This window comes from Electrophorus electricus, chromosome 6 (genome assembly GCF_041902795.1).
Source record: "Electrophorus electricus isolate QZ-2024a chromosome 6, ASM4190279v1, whole genome shotgun sequence".
NCBI classification, from domain to species: domain Eukaryota; kingdom Metazoa; phylum Chordata; class Actinopteri; order Gymnotiformes; family Gymnotidae; genus Electrophorus; species Electrophorus electricus.
In genome coordinates this window covers 24,778,093-24,792,055 of record NC_137502.1, presented here as the reverse complement: position 1 = coordinate 24,792,055, position 13,963 = coordinate 24,778,093, and the positions used below count along the sequence as shown (strand labels likewise).

Here is a 13,963-nt window from a genome sequence, read left to right as displayed (position 1 = left end):
TTCTTACCTTCTCCGTATCTGTGCACACCTGGATAGCATTGGGGATCAGGCGGGCTGTCTTTTCTTTAGTCATGGAGCAAATGTCCTTCAGACGGACCGTCAGCTGTTCAAATACACGCGTGTGCGTGCGCGCGCACACACATACACACACACCATGCAACACACACATACACACTCAAACATATGCATAGACACAGATGCAAAACACGTGTAATACAAACACGAAATACACAGTCAAAATCCTTGCGCTCTGAAATGAAATGCTACATTATTACCTCATTATGCCACTGAAATTAATATAAAATATAAAGGTCCAAAGAAAAACACACACCAGTGTCTCCCAGCGAAAGATGTTGCTATAGAAACAGATCCAGTTCTCGGAGAGGTAGAGGCGGCCCTGCAACAGGATGTCCCTCTGCAGAGCGCAGGAGTAGTCTGCAGAAGTCAAAGGTCAATGGTCAAATCTCAAATGTTTGTCAGTAAGGGGAGCACACGGGTTTACAACCACACCAAGTACCACTGAGCACTGAGCATGCAGTAGAGGCCAGTGCATGCGCGCGCGTGTGTGCACGTGCGTGTGTGTGCACCCACCCACAATGAGTCGCTCTGTGTCCGGCAGCTGCTTGAAGAGCTTCCGAAAGTCCTCATTCCGCTGCTTGTAGGTGGGGCTAAGAACCTGTGGGAGACATGGAGTGAGAGGTAAGGAAATACACACACACACACACACACACACGCGCGCGAGCACACACATATACACACATAGGCTGAAACAGGCCTCAGGCCTGATGCTGGTTGCTCCAGAGAGCAGTCTAACTGGCTCATGGTCCACACCATGGCCAGTCTTTATAACACACATGTCATCACACACCAGCTCATGAGCTGCACCACCTCACGAGACAGTATGGAGAGCGTGTGACTGTCCAGACACCTGGCCCCTCGAGCAACACATACCAAATACCAGAGGTACTGCACTAAAAAAAATCCACATTCGTTTAACAGCTTTCCAGGGCTATCAGTGTGAGGAAGCTGTTATCATCACTGTGGAAATAATGCCTGGAGATGTCACTAAGACACGTCTGTAAAGGGTCATCGCTGAAACCATGCTGTGGCAATGTTACGGATAAGGACCATGCCTGTGGAGATGGTGAACAGTGGAGTGTTATCTCTCTAGTCAATATTGAAATGAGTTACTGAGTCACTGCAATGTCATTACAGCATGCGCACGCGCATACGCGCGCACATACACACACACACACAGAAAAAAACGGGCAGTTTATAAAGCTAAGGGCGTAGAGAGGTGAATCTCTCACTGTTGCTATGGAAGCCCTCCACCCCCACACAGTCACTCAGTCGCTGGTAGGTTCCTCTTCTATTGTGAAATACCAACTATACCCAAGACAGCAGATCCCAGGTCCCACATCAACACCACCCAAAACTCCCAAAGGATTAATAAACCCTCCACTTTAACAATATCGTGACCCCCCATCCAATAGTGTACAGGGACCTCTCCAAAACCCCATCAAAACCCACCTCCACCTACAAGGTGGCAACTCTACACCATCAGCCAAAATAGTGGGGTAGCATGACCTCCACCATTCCTCCAGCTCTCTGGTTTCAGCAACTCCCCCCCCAAATATGTCAACTCACAGCAGGGATGTCCTCATCTTCTTCATCGTCATCCTCCCCCACCTGGCTCTCCGTGGACCTCCAATGCCAGTCATCGTCCCAAGCTGAGCCCTGAAGCAGCCACCGGACCAGGGCTTCCTCCAGCAGGGCATCCCAGTCCCTCCCATAGCCCTCCATCTCCACCTCCATGACCCGCTAACACCCAAAGCTCTGCACCCCAATACTGCCACTGCAACAACGCGTCAGTGCTCAGACCTTCGAGCCTTCCTGGACAAGGCTGACGGGAACTCGTCCTATAAAATGCGGATCCACCTGATCTGACGGCAAGTGTTTGGAGGATCCGCTTCTGGGAGCTGTCACTGTGCTAGTCTGTGCTGACTAGTGCCTCATGATTGCAGTGTTTGTCACACCCATCCTCCCACACACACACACACACACCCACACACACATACACACAGGCCACTGCCCTATAGTAACCCTAGCACACAGATCTGTTATTATGCTGGAGTCAGTTCTAGTTTGTTTATCTTCTTGCTGGACGAGCGTGTGTCCTGCAGTGCCAAGACTCGGTCCTTCACACCCATGCAGGGCTGTAAAAAACCTCATGTAGTTTAGTGTGTCCTGCCTCCAAGCCTGTTCGTTCGGCTCTCTGCCTTTCAGAGTCTCTGTCTCTCTCTGCCTGTCTCTCTCTGCCTGTCTCTCTCTGCCTGTCTCTCTCTGCCTGTCTCTCTCTGCCTGTCTCTCTCTGCCTGTCTTTTTCCTTGTCCCCCTCTTCTTTCCTCTCTTTCCCTCACTTCAGGTCTCCTTTCCTGTGCGGACGTCTCCTCTCTCCTCTAGCGATGGTCTGGTCTTCTCATCATCAGCCTCCAAGTCCTGGGCAACGCCGAGCTTGCTCCTCTGTGCTTCTAAAGTTCTCACATCCCACATCCTGTTACAGTTGGTCCTCAGTGGAGACAGACAACTCCATCGCCACATAGAGCTTCAGGAGGAGGGCCCCTGGAGCACCTCGAGTGGTGCCAATGCCAACCCTTATCACGTGTCGGGCTCTTTAAAACACTTCCGAAGCCTCCTAAACACACCTTATGTCCACACTCCCTTTCTCTCTGTCTCTCCATCTCTCTCGTTTTCTGTTAAAGAAGGGGTCTTTTGGAACAACCTAAGACTAAGTATTGAAGTTGACCAAAATGTCCTGTGTGAGCAGTCTTAGATTTCAGAAAAGGGGAGGCTGTGTGTATGTGGGAGTTTGTGTGTGTGTTTATATGTGTGCGTGTGTGTTTGCTGAACAGGTAAAGTTAGTTAGCCATTAACTGCCAGAAAAACAGTAAGAGCAATTGGTGACTGGTACCAGGAGGAGTACCAATAAAGTCATCTGTCTCACCCAACCACACACACACACACACACACACACACACACACACACACACACACAGAGGCATGTTTTGTTTTGTCCTGATAGGTTTATATTGTCCCAAGAAATCACCAGGATAAATTCCACTACATCTGTATCTCCTACAGATAACTTTGTACATAACTCTAATACAGCCCGCTGGCAAACTAGGCCAAGCGTGGCATTAACACTGGTGGACAGGGCTATTATACTGGTGGAAAGGGCTATTATACTAGTGGACAGGGCTATTATACTGGTGGACAGTGCTGTTAAAACTGGTGGACAGGGTTATTATACTGCTGGACAGTGCTATTATACTGCTGGACAGTGCTATTATACTGCTGGACAGTGCTATTACGCTGGTGGACAGGGCTATTCCACTGGTGGACAGTGCTGTTAAAACTGGTGGACAGTGCTGTTATACTGGTGGACAGTGCTGTTATACTGGTGGACAGTGCTATTCCACTAGTGGACTGTCAGAACAGTCTGTCCCATGGAAGTAGTACTGAGAACAGAACTGAAACCATGACTAGCCAACAGTGCAGTTTGTGTGACAGTGGCTGTTTACTGTTCGATATTTATTTTTAACTCTCAAACCTCGGTGCATTAATAATGCTGTTGGACAGCTGAACAGTGCAGCCTGTGGTTCCCATGGTTATGGGCTCAGAACTCACATGTGGACGGTTGAGCTGTAATCACTGATGTTTCAGTGCCATGGGAGATCATCACTGCCCACCCACACACCCGCACACACCATCACACAAATGACATCCAACCCTCTCTGATATGAGCACAGTAGTCATTGACTATCAAGCTTTGCACCTCAGCTCTGGCCACTGTGACGCTTAAAAAAGCCTACGCACTGACCTGGGATCAGTTTTTGCATGAAAGTCAACAGTGTTCAACCTTCTCCGCTAGGCTGAAGGTAGCAGCACGAGGCTACAGCAGCACGATAATCACGCAGCGCAAGGCAGAGTACGCGGATAACGGGACAGTGGTAGCTCAGACTTGTAATCGGAAGGTTGCTGGTTCATGCCCCGCTACTGTTGGGCCCCTGAGCAAGACCCTTAATCCTCAATTACTCAAGTGGTACTCGGTCATAATTGTAAGTCGCTTTGGATAAAAAGGTGTCAGCTAAATACCGTAAATGTACAGTACTTAGGTACATTTTTGAGACTGTGTGCTTGGTTATGAAAACCTCTGGAGATTTTGAAGTTTTGCTCCAAAAGTGTTAAAAAAAGATGCGTCCTACTTTCATTGCGTCTACATCTGTGAGGAACCTTGGAGAGTTCCTAATGTATGCATAGTGCAAGTCTGCCAGAACGCAGGGAAGATTAAAAGTAAAATTCTATTATACCTTTGATAAATAATTAAAATTTAGTGCCCTTGTTTTCAGAGGCAGAAAACCCCCACACAGATTCCACTCCGACACAAGTAATATTCCCTCAGTTAAACAGGCTAGAAGGAAGAGGACACAAGCAGAATAAAAACCTTTAAGGATTAGCATATTGGTCCCAACAGAAACCAAACACCGTCAGCGGATTTCTGCAGTCCAGCTGCGCCCCCTGCTGGTACTCATCGGGAAGACGCGAGCACATTCTGCCGCAGGTCCTTTCCTGACTATTTCTGTGGCGCTCTTCAAGGTTCAGGTGCTGTTGCGCACTTGACCTGAAGGCAGCAGCTCGTCACGCTCCTCCTGGAACACACCTGGATGTCCTGCTCTGACACGGCTGCTTCAGCTTGTGACTGGCCATGGTAATTACCTGCTTAAAGTTTAACGACATTTGACGGAGGGAGGTTTGGGCCACGGCTGAGATCGGCATTACAATCAGATGAGAATTAGGAATAAAGTACGTTGTCCACAAAATGAGGTTTTACACTCTGGGTCTGTGTGAGTATATGAGGAGTTTAAAGCACATTCTCAGAGATAAGCAAACTTACTAAAGTAAATAAGGAGTTAAAACGGGAGAAAACGTGTACAAAAAGTGAACTTTGATTAAGTTTGTTTAATCATTCCATGCAGGCTGACATAGCATGGCATGAGAAAACATGTAGGATTTAAAATGATTTAAATTTAAAGTGATTCAAATGTATAATTTATGAGTGTGATCTGTGATTTATGATTTATCAGAGACCACTAAACCAACAGTCTCAACTTCCTGGAAAAACATGCCCCACCTGCTACAGACACCTACATGTAAAGACACACTAAGTAAACACACACACACACACACACACACACACACACACACACACATGCTGTTGGAAGACACCTACATGTATAGACACACTAAGCACACACCCACACATGGAAGACACCCAAGACACCTAATATTTACAGACACCCAAGACACCTAACATTTACAGACACACAAGACACCTAACATTTACAGACACACAAGACACCTAACATTTACAGACACACAAAAAGGTAGACATTAGAACATTAGAAGGCACAAGCAGACCCCTACATGCACAAATAGACAGACAGACCTAAAACAGACACAGACAGACAATCACACACACACACACACACACACACACACACACTTAAAAAAGCAACAAGAAGTGTTACTTACATTGTACCAGCTCTGGCTTTTCTGTGAGGGAGTGGTAGAGAAAAACAACAGTGAACAGGAGGGAGACTATAAATACTAGAAGGCTATAAAAACCTATCTATCTATAGACTCACACACGCATGCACGCACAGTGTAAAGGTCAGCACACACCTGTAAAGTGTCACACGAAAGGGATTTTTCAATGAGCCCTCATTTACAAACACACACTCGCAAACATGAATTCATGCCGTGCTCATACATACACACAGACACAAATGCACACAGACTAAAACAGACACAAACACACACATATACACAGACACAAAACACACACACACAAACGCACACATACACACAGACACAAACGCACACATACACACAGACACAAATGCACACATACACACAGACACAAACTCACACAGACACAAACGCACACAGACTCACACAGACACAAACGCACACAGACTCACACAGACACAAACACACACACACACACACACACACACACACACACACACAGACACAAACACACACACACACACACACACACACACACACACACACACACACACACACACACACACACACACATTCAGACCTTTACACAAATAAAACAGTACTGGTTACACAAAGCAGACATAGCATGGAAGATAACACAGATATACAGATCTCAATAAAGAAAACAGGGCAGTGACCATTAGAGGGCAGCATAACATCAGTGCCTTGCTACACCAAAAGCAACAGAGAAATCTACAGAATGTTGTCTCAATATTTAATGAAGAAAATAAGGACAGACATTATTTTTAGCCAGTGGCAATGGGCCAAAAACAATGACTCATTAATTACATCTGACTGCAATATGGCAAAACCCAGGTATGATAAAATAATAACAATAAAAGTGCTTTAATGTACCTAAATCAACCCGATACAGCAGCAAACACATGAGCAGGGGGAGGAGAGTGAGGATTTGGCTGGTCAGTATGTCAGGACCAGCATCTTTGTGCTGCTTCCACAAACACTTAGGCTAGTTCATTTCTGCAGTATTACAATCATTTCCTGGGAAAGCATACAGCCGAATGATAGCTGTGTTTAAGTTGTTAGTTTAGTTTCAGTGTTAGAGACAGAAAGAGAAGAAATATTCACTTAGGCTGTCCTTTTTCCTGTAGTCTAACTCACACACACTACTACAAAACAAACTACTGTAAGGCTTAAAGAGGCTTGCACACACACACACACACACACACACACAAACACACAGATAGACAGACAGGCAGACACACATGTGCACAGGTTTGCACGCACGCACACTCGCGTGCACACACACACAGAGAAAGAGAGAGAGAGGTTCTAGCACAGGAAATGTGGGTTCATCTGGTGTAATGCTAATCAAGGTGTGAGACAGGTCTGGAGAGAGCACAAGAGAGAGACCAAAAATGAGAGAGAGAGAGAGAGAAATGCAAAATTAGTGTGAACGAAAGAGTTAATGTTTATGAGAGTGGAAGGACAAAAAGAGACACAGACAAACAGGCAGGCAGACAGACAGACAGGCAGACAGGCAGGCAGGCAGACAGGCAGGCAGACAGACAGGCAGATGTGGATTATTGGCTGAGGCAGATTATTGGGAGGTAACTGAAGGCAGGACTAACAGGGGTCAGAGGTGAAAAGAGGAGCAAGAAGTGCTTACTTTAATCAGGTTTATCCTGTCATACTGCACGGGAGACGAAGACAGGAGGAAGGCGGCAGACCGAACAGAAAAGAGGAAAAAAAAGTTAAAATAGATGTGCAATGGACAGGGACGCACACCTTCAATCCCAAACACACAGCTCCGAGAGCTCATCCAGCAAGGAAACCCACGAGAGATTCTGGAGTCCGAAAGAAGGGGAGGGACATGTGACGTATCGGGGAAATGACGAAAGCGTGAGGAACAAAGAACAGAGAAAGAGAGTGAGAGAAAAAGAAAGGTAGAAAAAAACGGAAAGAGGGAGAGAGAAAGAGTGGTGGATAGAGAGGTGACGAGAGGTGGAGGGAGAGAGAGAGAAAATATGCTGGGTGTGAGGGTCTGTGGGAGTGGGTGGGCAGTAGCACTTTGTGTTGCCATAATGATGGAGTCTGCTGAAGTAAGTGGACATTTCTGCACCCCCACATCAAGCACACTTCACTGAGCTACGGCGACCCCATTACAACCCCCCCCCCCCCCCCCCCCCCACAGCAGGAGAGATGGGCCGACCCAAACCGCCAACCCCCCACAGCAGGAGAGTTGGGCCGACCCAAGCCGGAATACATCGGAGTGAAGTCAGTAGGGAATAAACACAGTACTGTAGTAACGCTGCGAGTAGCATAGACAGAATATGACCTTAAATTAAACAAATAGAATGACATAGCACTGAATACAAAACACACAGGCTATATGTGGGCATGCATAAACACACACAGACACACAACAGACAACACGAAAATGGTTGACAGCTATAAATATCCAGCCAGAAACTAACATGAGCGTGAGTGAAGATGCCTGCTTTAGATAGTCGCTTACAAGAGCATGCACCGAGGAGAAAAAACAGCGTCGGAAAACACATGAGAACAGGATATCTATAACAAATAACTCTGTGGTGTGTGTGTGTGTGTGTGAGTGAGTGAGTGAGAGAGAGAGAGAGAGAATAACAGAGAGAGCTGTAGAGAACTAATAAAAAGTTTTTAGACCACAAACATTTGTTGTTGAAACATGTACATTGTACAACTGCCACATTATACAAAGGAAAGAGAAACAGAATATAGATTAGAAACAGAATATAGATTAGAAACAATTCATATTAGAAACAGAATATAGATTAGAAACAGCATATAGATTAGAAACAGAATTCAGATTAGAAAATCAAGGAGCAAATGTGAACAATGTGATAATAGAAACACCAGGATGAAAAAAAACAGTAAGGGTTTCTTTTTTGTTTTACACTCCATCCATCCATCCATCCACAGTGGTTTTCTATTTTGTTTTTAGTCACTGCTAAAATCATTTTGGTACCAACTAAAGGTGACATTTCATATTACGTCACCACAGTGTACACCATTAATTACAATCTAATAAACCAAGTAAGCAAACACAGACAGGGTACTTACCCTGTACACCTTCCTGTTCGCGGTTTCCTCCGTGTAACAGTGCAACAGTAACAGGGGAACCGGATTAAAAATGGCGGAGTACTTCCGTCCAGGCCCTCGCAGATTACGAGGGCTCTGGGCGGCAGTGGCGTCAGAGAAGGGGGAGGGGCGTAATCTGGTGCTCAATCTCGGGGCCAAGCACGGATCCGTCTGAACGGATGAGACTCTACAAGACTCTGACTGAGAGAAACCCCTCACTCTCCTGCAACAGACTCCACGCATTATCAGCTGTTCCATTCAAGGATCTTATTTAACTCCAGCCTCGCTCAAAAGAACACAGGGGGAAGTCACTCGACAGTGGAGATCTGAGTGAGTCCTGGTCACCTAAATGGCTGCACCGCATATGAAAACGTTTAGAGCCGACGTGGCAGCTGAACCAATCTCTTGGAAACATCCACATATTTGAGGGTGCAGTGCAGTTAAGTTGAAATAAATTGAAAAAAAAAGCCGATTTCTGCAGGCAGCGAGTTTGTGGTATTTTGAGGATATGTTGATTATAAGGGCAGTGTAGAGCTAGTGTACCTGGATCTAGACGGCACTGAGGCCAACAGGATGGTGCGGACGACAATCTGAAAAGGGGACCGTGGGCAGGAGGAGGGGCCAACAGGTTGACAGACAGTCTTTTCCTCAAGGTACTCACTCAGAAACGTAAGGCTAGTTTCATATTTCAAATTCATGTAATTCATCAATTTTTTTGCCTGTTATCATTATAAAACTTTTCAACTACGACTGTAGTTCTTTCAGTGCTGTGGGTCTTATGATAAGCTGGATGTAGCTGTATAGTTTTAACTTTTATCTGCACGTGTTGCCTTCTTCCGGCCCAGAAAATCACCTCTGATCACAGCCAATGACATAACTGGAAAGCTCCAACTACACAGAAAACTACAGTAAACCATCCAATCAGGATCGAGAGACCAGAACATCATGACCCCTGTGAGAGAGCTGGGATCTGGGGTTAAATGTGTGAGGTTTTTATCACTATTGGGCTAACCACAAATGTTTACTAGCAAAAGCCAGGCACACACACACACAAATGTAAGGTTTTTTTCAGTTAATTAAACAAGTTAATGGAAAATAACTGGCCCGCAATCAACACGCATGCTCTTTGACACGATCCCAAAGGTCATTTGGCACACATGAGAACAATAAAAACTAAAATAATTATAGAAATATATAATTATATAAATGACCCTAATGCACACGTAGAAGCCCCACAGCATGTAGGCAGTTGTTGGGAAGTGGAGTTTGGGGTGATCTCAGGGGGGAGTGGCATTTGGGGTGATCTCAGGGGGAGTGGAGTTTGGGGTGATCTCAGGGGGAGTGGAGTTTGGGGTGATCTCAGGGGGCTCTGGTTTGAAGGGATCTCGAGCAGTGGTGTGACGGCCCTGTACACACCTTGGAGATTTTGGAGGTACTGCGGGTGGACTGGGTGGAGTAGGAGCGGCTGACCAGCTGCTCCGGGATGGAGGGGGACTTTGGGGTGTCGCAGGGCTCAGCGCTCTTCTCCACCATGACCTCCGCCTCCAGGGACGCTGCGCGGGGCGAGCGACAATGGCTCTGCAGGACAGGGGAGCAGGTGGGACTGCTGCAGTGTGAGTTACTGGCAGTGCTGGGAGTGAGAGAGAGAGAGAGTGAGAGAGAGAGAGAGAGAGAGAGAGAGAGAGAGAGAGAGAGAGAGGGTGAGATATGGAGATATGGAAGGCCAACATCATGTCCACCCTGAGGTAAACAAAAACAACAACACCTAGACGTAAACAGGAAGCAAAATCCCTCCCCTTGGTTTCCAGCGTGTGCCAGCAGTGCTTTAACTAGATAGCATTCGCTCGATACCCTGCGAAGGTGTGCGGAGCATGAGTGTGAGGAGGCGGAGCGGCATGGCACACGCAGCACGGCACACGCGCACCCACACAAAACCCAACTGGTTACTCTATACACCTTATGCACACACTTCTATCAAGACCGGCCTGTCACAAGAACGTGGGGACACGCTACTGTTTCACCACGGTCTTGGGTGAGTCAGAGAGGCGCAGTGTGTGTCTGCATGTGTGCGGTTGTGTGCCAATTACAGTGATTAATTCTGATAGTCACCAGCTGCTCTGTGTCAAGTGGTGACTTGCTAAAGCTAAATGCTAAACTCATTATACTAGCAACAGGCACAAACAGGACAGTTCTGGAAGCTATGCCAGACATCGGGGTCAGAGAACATTAGTATGCAAATTACCATGGTAACAAGTCCCACCTGATTTGACGTTTTATTAGGCATAGTGTCTGTGTGTGTGTAAACCGAAGTGTGAAATCATTGCTTCATAACCATGTGGAGAAGGGAGACAGACGAGAACACATTCACACTGTTGCTGCGTGATCTGTGTCTTGACTAGGAATATTACACAACACACACACACACACACTTTTTTCTTTGTCCCACCATCTTCCATGTCATTCATAAATAGCTTGGAGAATTACATAACTACCAGGAGCACCAATGATCTCAGCAAATTCACAAAATATATAATTAATGATACCACGCGCGCACACACGCTTGAAGCACGTGTGTGCAAGGTGACAAATTCTCCTCCATAGATGTAGCCTACTGAAAGTGAGAATGTTTCCATGGAAACAGAGCAGAATTTTGGCAGCTTTAGTGGAGTTTGAAGAGGAGTAGCTATGAATGCAGAGAGCGAGATAGAGAGAGAGAGAGAGAGAGAGAGAGAGAGAGAGAGACATAGATAAAGAGAAACAGAGACAAATAGAGAGAGAGACAGAGATATAGAGAGAAAGAGATGTGGAGAGAGAGAGAAAGATAGAGAGAGCAAGAGCTTAGATAATAAGGGGGTGCTGTGTAAGATTCAGTTCATGGAGCTAAATATAACCCCCCTCCTCTGAGCAGCCTCTTTCTTCACCTTCCACTGTCAGCTAGAAATGACCTCCTGACTATCACATCAACACACATCATATCACCCCCCCCCCCCCCCCCCCCACACACACACACAATGAATGCCACATGCGTCAGGTAACAGAACGAGAGCTGAAACGATTCCTGGAGTAACTCGAGTAACTCGATTACTAAAAATAAGCTTCTTTCAGTCCATTTAACTATATCCACAATATCCCAATATCCCACTGTGCCTGGCGTGTAACATGTGCAGCCTCGCTAACAACAAACATTTGGGAACATACCAAAAACAGCGTTATTGCCAGGTGATGCTGTATTAGAAGGGCGAGAGGATAACACCAAAAAGCCAAGAGACTTAAAAAAGGATTTTTGTACATCTTCTCGAAACATTAACAAGGACGAAGAGGCTACGAATAAGCTCCCGGAATCCAGTATCTTCAGCGCAGTAATGTCGAGCCGGTTCTGGTGAAGACGTCAGACTGAGATGTTTACCTAAACGCGGACCTGGAGCCTAACCGGACCCCGACCGGTCCGCACCGCCATGCCTGGTTCATCACGGTTGAGACCGGAGCGGTGCACGCGGCAGGGAGCTCGTGCGCGGCTCGGGAGCTCGCGCAGTCACGCCGCGGCTATTTCGCGGGAGGTTCGCAGGCAAAGTGGTTAGTGCGCCGACTACGTGAGACTGCACCGGAGTGGTTTCTCGTCGTGCATATTTTCCATTTTTTAACGTACGCAAGTTAGGTTACGCGCAGTCGTATTTCCAACGGGTGAATGGACTGAATGAATGAAGAAATGTGCCGTTAGTCACCATTGGTACGCTGAGGAAGTAATAAAGTGCGCTGTGTTCTAAGAAATCTAGTTACGGTTTTCAAAAACTATGCTTTCACACAAATGTTGTGTGCAGTGTCAAGCTTGGAGAAACTAGCAAAGGGCAAATTACTTCGCTTTAACGGGTTTGCATTTTTCGTGTATGTAAACCAAAATATTTCGTGTTTGCCCTTCAGATCAACAGTCGCCCGCCACCGCATCGTCCAAATAACGTTCAACGACTCTGTAAAAATTATGGAACCGCACGTTCCACACGTATCTAGAAAAATGAAAGAAAATATCATGGATACCTTTAAAAAATAATTTGAAATGAATTATTTTTAGTTATTTATTTGTAAATTTCAGAAAGTGTTGGATAAATACATTAAATTAGGTTTAGTTTTGACAGACACTATATGCAGTTTAAGCAATAAAAATGTTGATTTTAAGAGACCTGTCATATTCTCTTCTGCATACTTATTACTGCTCTTAAATAAAGTCAAAGTATTTCCTGTCCAATTGCTCGATTAATCAACGGAGTAATCGGCAGAATACTGCATTACTAAATCAAACTACTACTGCGCTCTAGACCGAACACATTACGGAATACACAGTCACGTTACTGAGCTTAACAGGCAGCTCAAGAGGTAAGATTAGCTAACTCAGTGAAGCAACTCCATCCATCCATCCATCCATCCATCCATCCACCAGTTTGTCCTATCCTCAACCCCTCAGAAGGTGAAGAGAACGTGGCCACGTGAATGTCCCACCATACGCCCTGTGCCCTGACGCTGCTCTCGGTGGTCCCGGTCAGGATGCCCTGGTCCTTGGCCAGAGCTTCGGCCCACTTGTTCGGGCTGGATCTTCTCCAGCACGGCTGTGGTTCCGCTCCAGTTCGTCACGCCAGCCACTCCGGGGCAGTTCCGGACGACTGTTTTCAGAGCGGCATTGACTAGGCCGGAATAATGTCCATCTGCCAAAGTCTGTCAACAACGTGCACACAGGCACACACGCACGCACTCACATGCACGAACGCACACGCACGCACGCACGCGCGCACACACACACACACACACACACACACAAACACACACACACACACACAAACACACACACACACACACACAGACGCACACGCACACATACAAACACACACACTCTGGGACTTTAATATTACCTGTCCTCTTTTCATATTAGAGTAATACTTGGAACCGTCAGTGCGAAGTTTGGATGGAGAATCAAAATTATGTCTACTGTTAAAAACAGTACCAGGACAGTTACAAATGGAAACACTTTGGAAGACAGAGCAAGGAGGTACGTCCTGTATATATATCTGTGTATTTTATGCTCTCAAACACACGTGCTTAAATGCCACCCAAATGTCAAACCGTGTTTCTGTGCTAACACCTGATCCAGCTAACGCAATGTAAACGATCTCAAACACACACACACACACACAATGCTGAAGACACACACAGTGGAGCAGACATGGAGAGAGAGATGTTGGCATGTACGCTTTGACCAGGCTACTACCAT

General features: G+C 46.3%; 1 protein-coding gene across 23 annotated transcripts in view; it reads right to left on the bottom strand.

Annotated features, from left to right (window-relative positions):
- Positions 1 to 13,963, bottom strand: part of gramd1bb (GRAM domain containing 1Bb) — a 113,997-nt gene that overhangs the window by 12,963 nt on the left and 87,071 nt on the right. For 17 of the 23 annotated variants that reach the window (XM_081716068.1, XM_081716067.1, XM_035524989.2 and 14 more), the window contains 6 exons: positions 10,123 to 10,336; positions 7,256 to 7,279; positions 5,593 to 5,613; positions 592 to 676; positions 332 to 435; positions 8 to 103 (listed from right to left, as the gene is read on the bottom strand). In XM_081716068.1, coding sequence (XP_081572194.1) covers positions 8 to 103; positions 332 to 435; positions 592 to 676; positions 5,593 to 5,613; positions 7,256 to 7,279; positions 10,123 to 10,336 — 544 coding nt within the window. Of the gene's footprint in view, positions 1 to 7; positions 104 to 331; positions 436 to 591; positions 677 to 5,592; positions 5,614 to 7,255; positions 7,280 to 8,688; positions 9,774 to 10,122; positions 10,337 to 13,197; positions 13,957 to 13,963 lie in introns of those variants that run through there. The other 6 variants (XM_035524994.2, XM_035524995.2, XM_027026889.3 and 3 more) reach the window with 3 other exon arrangements.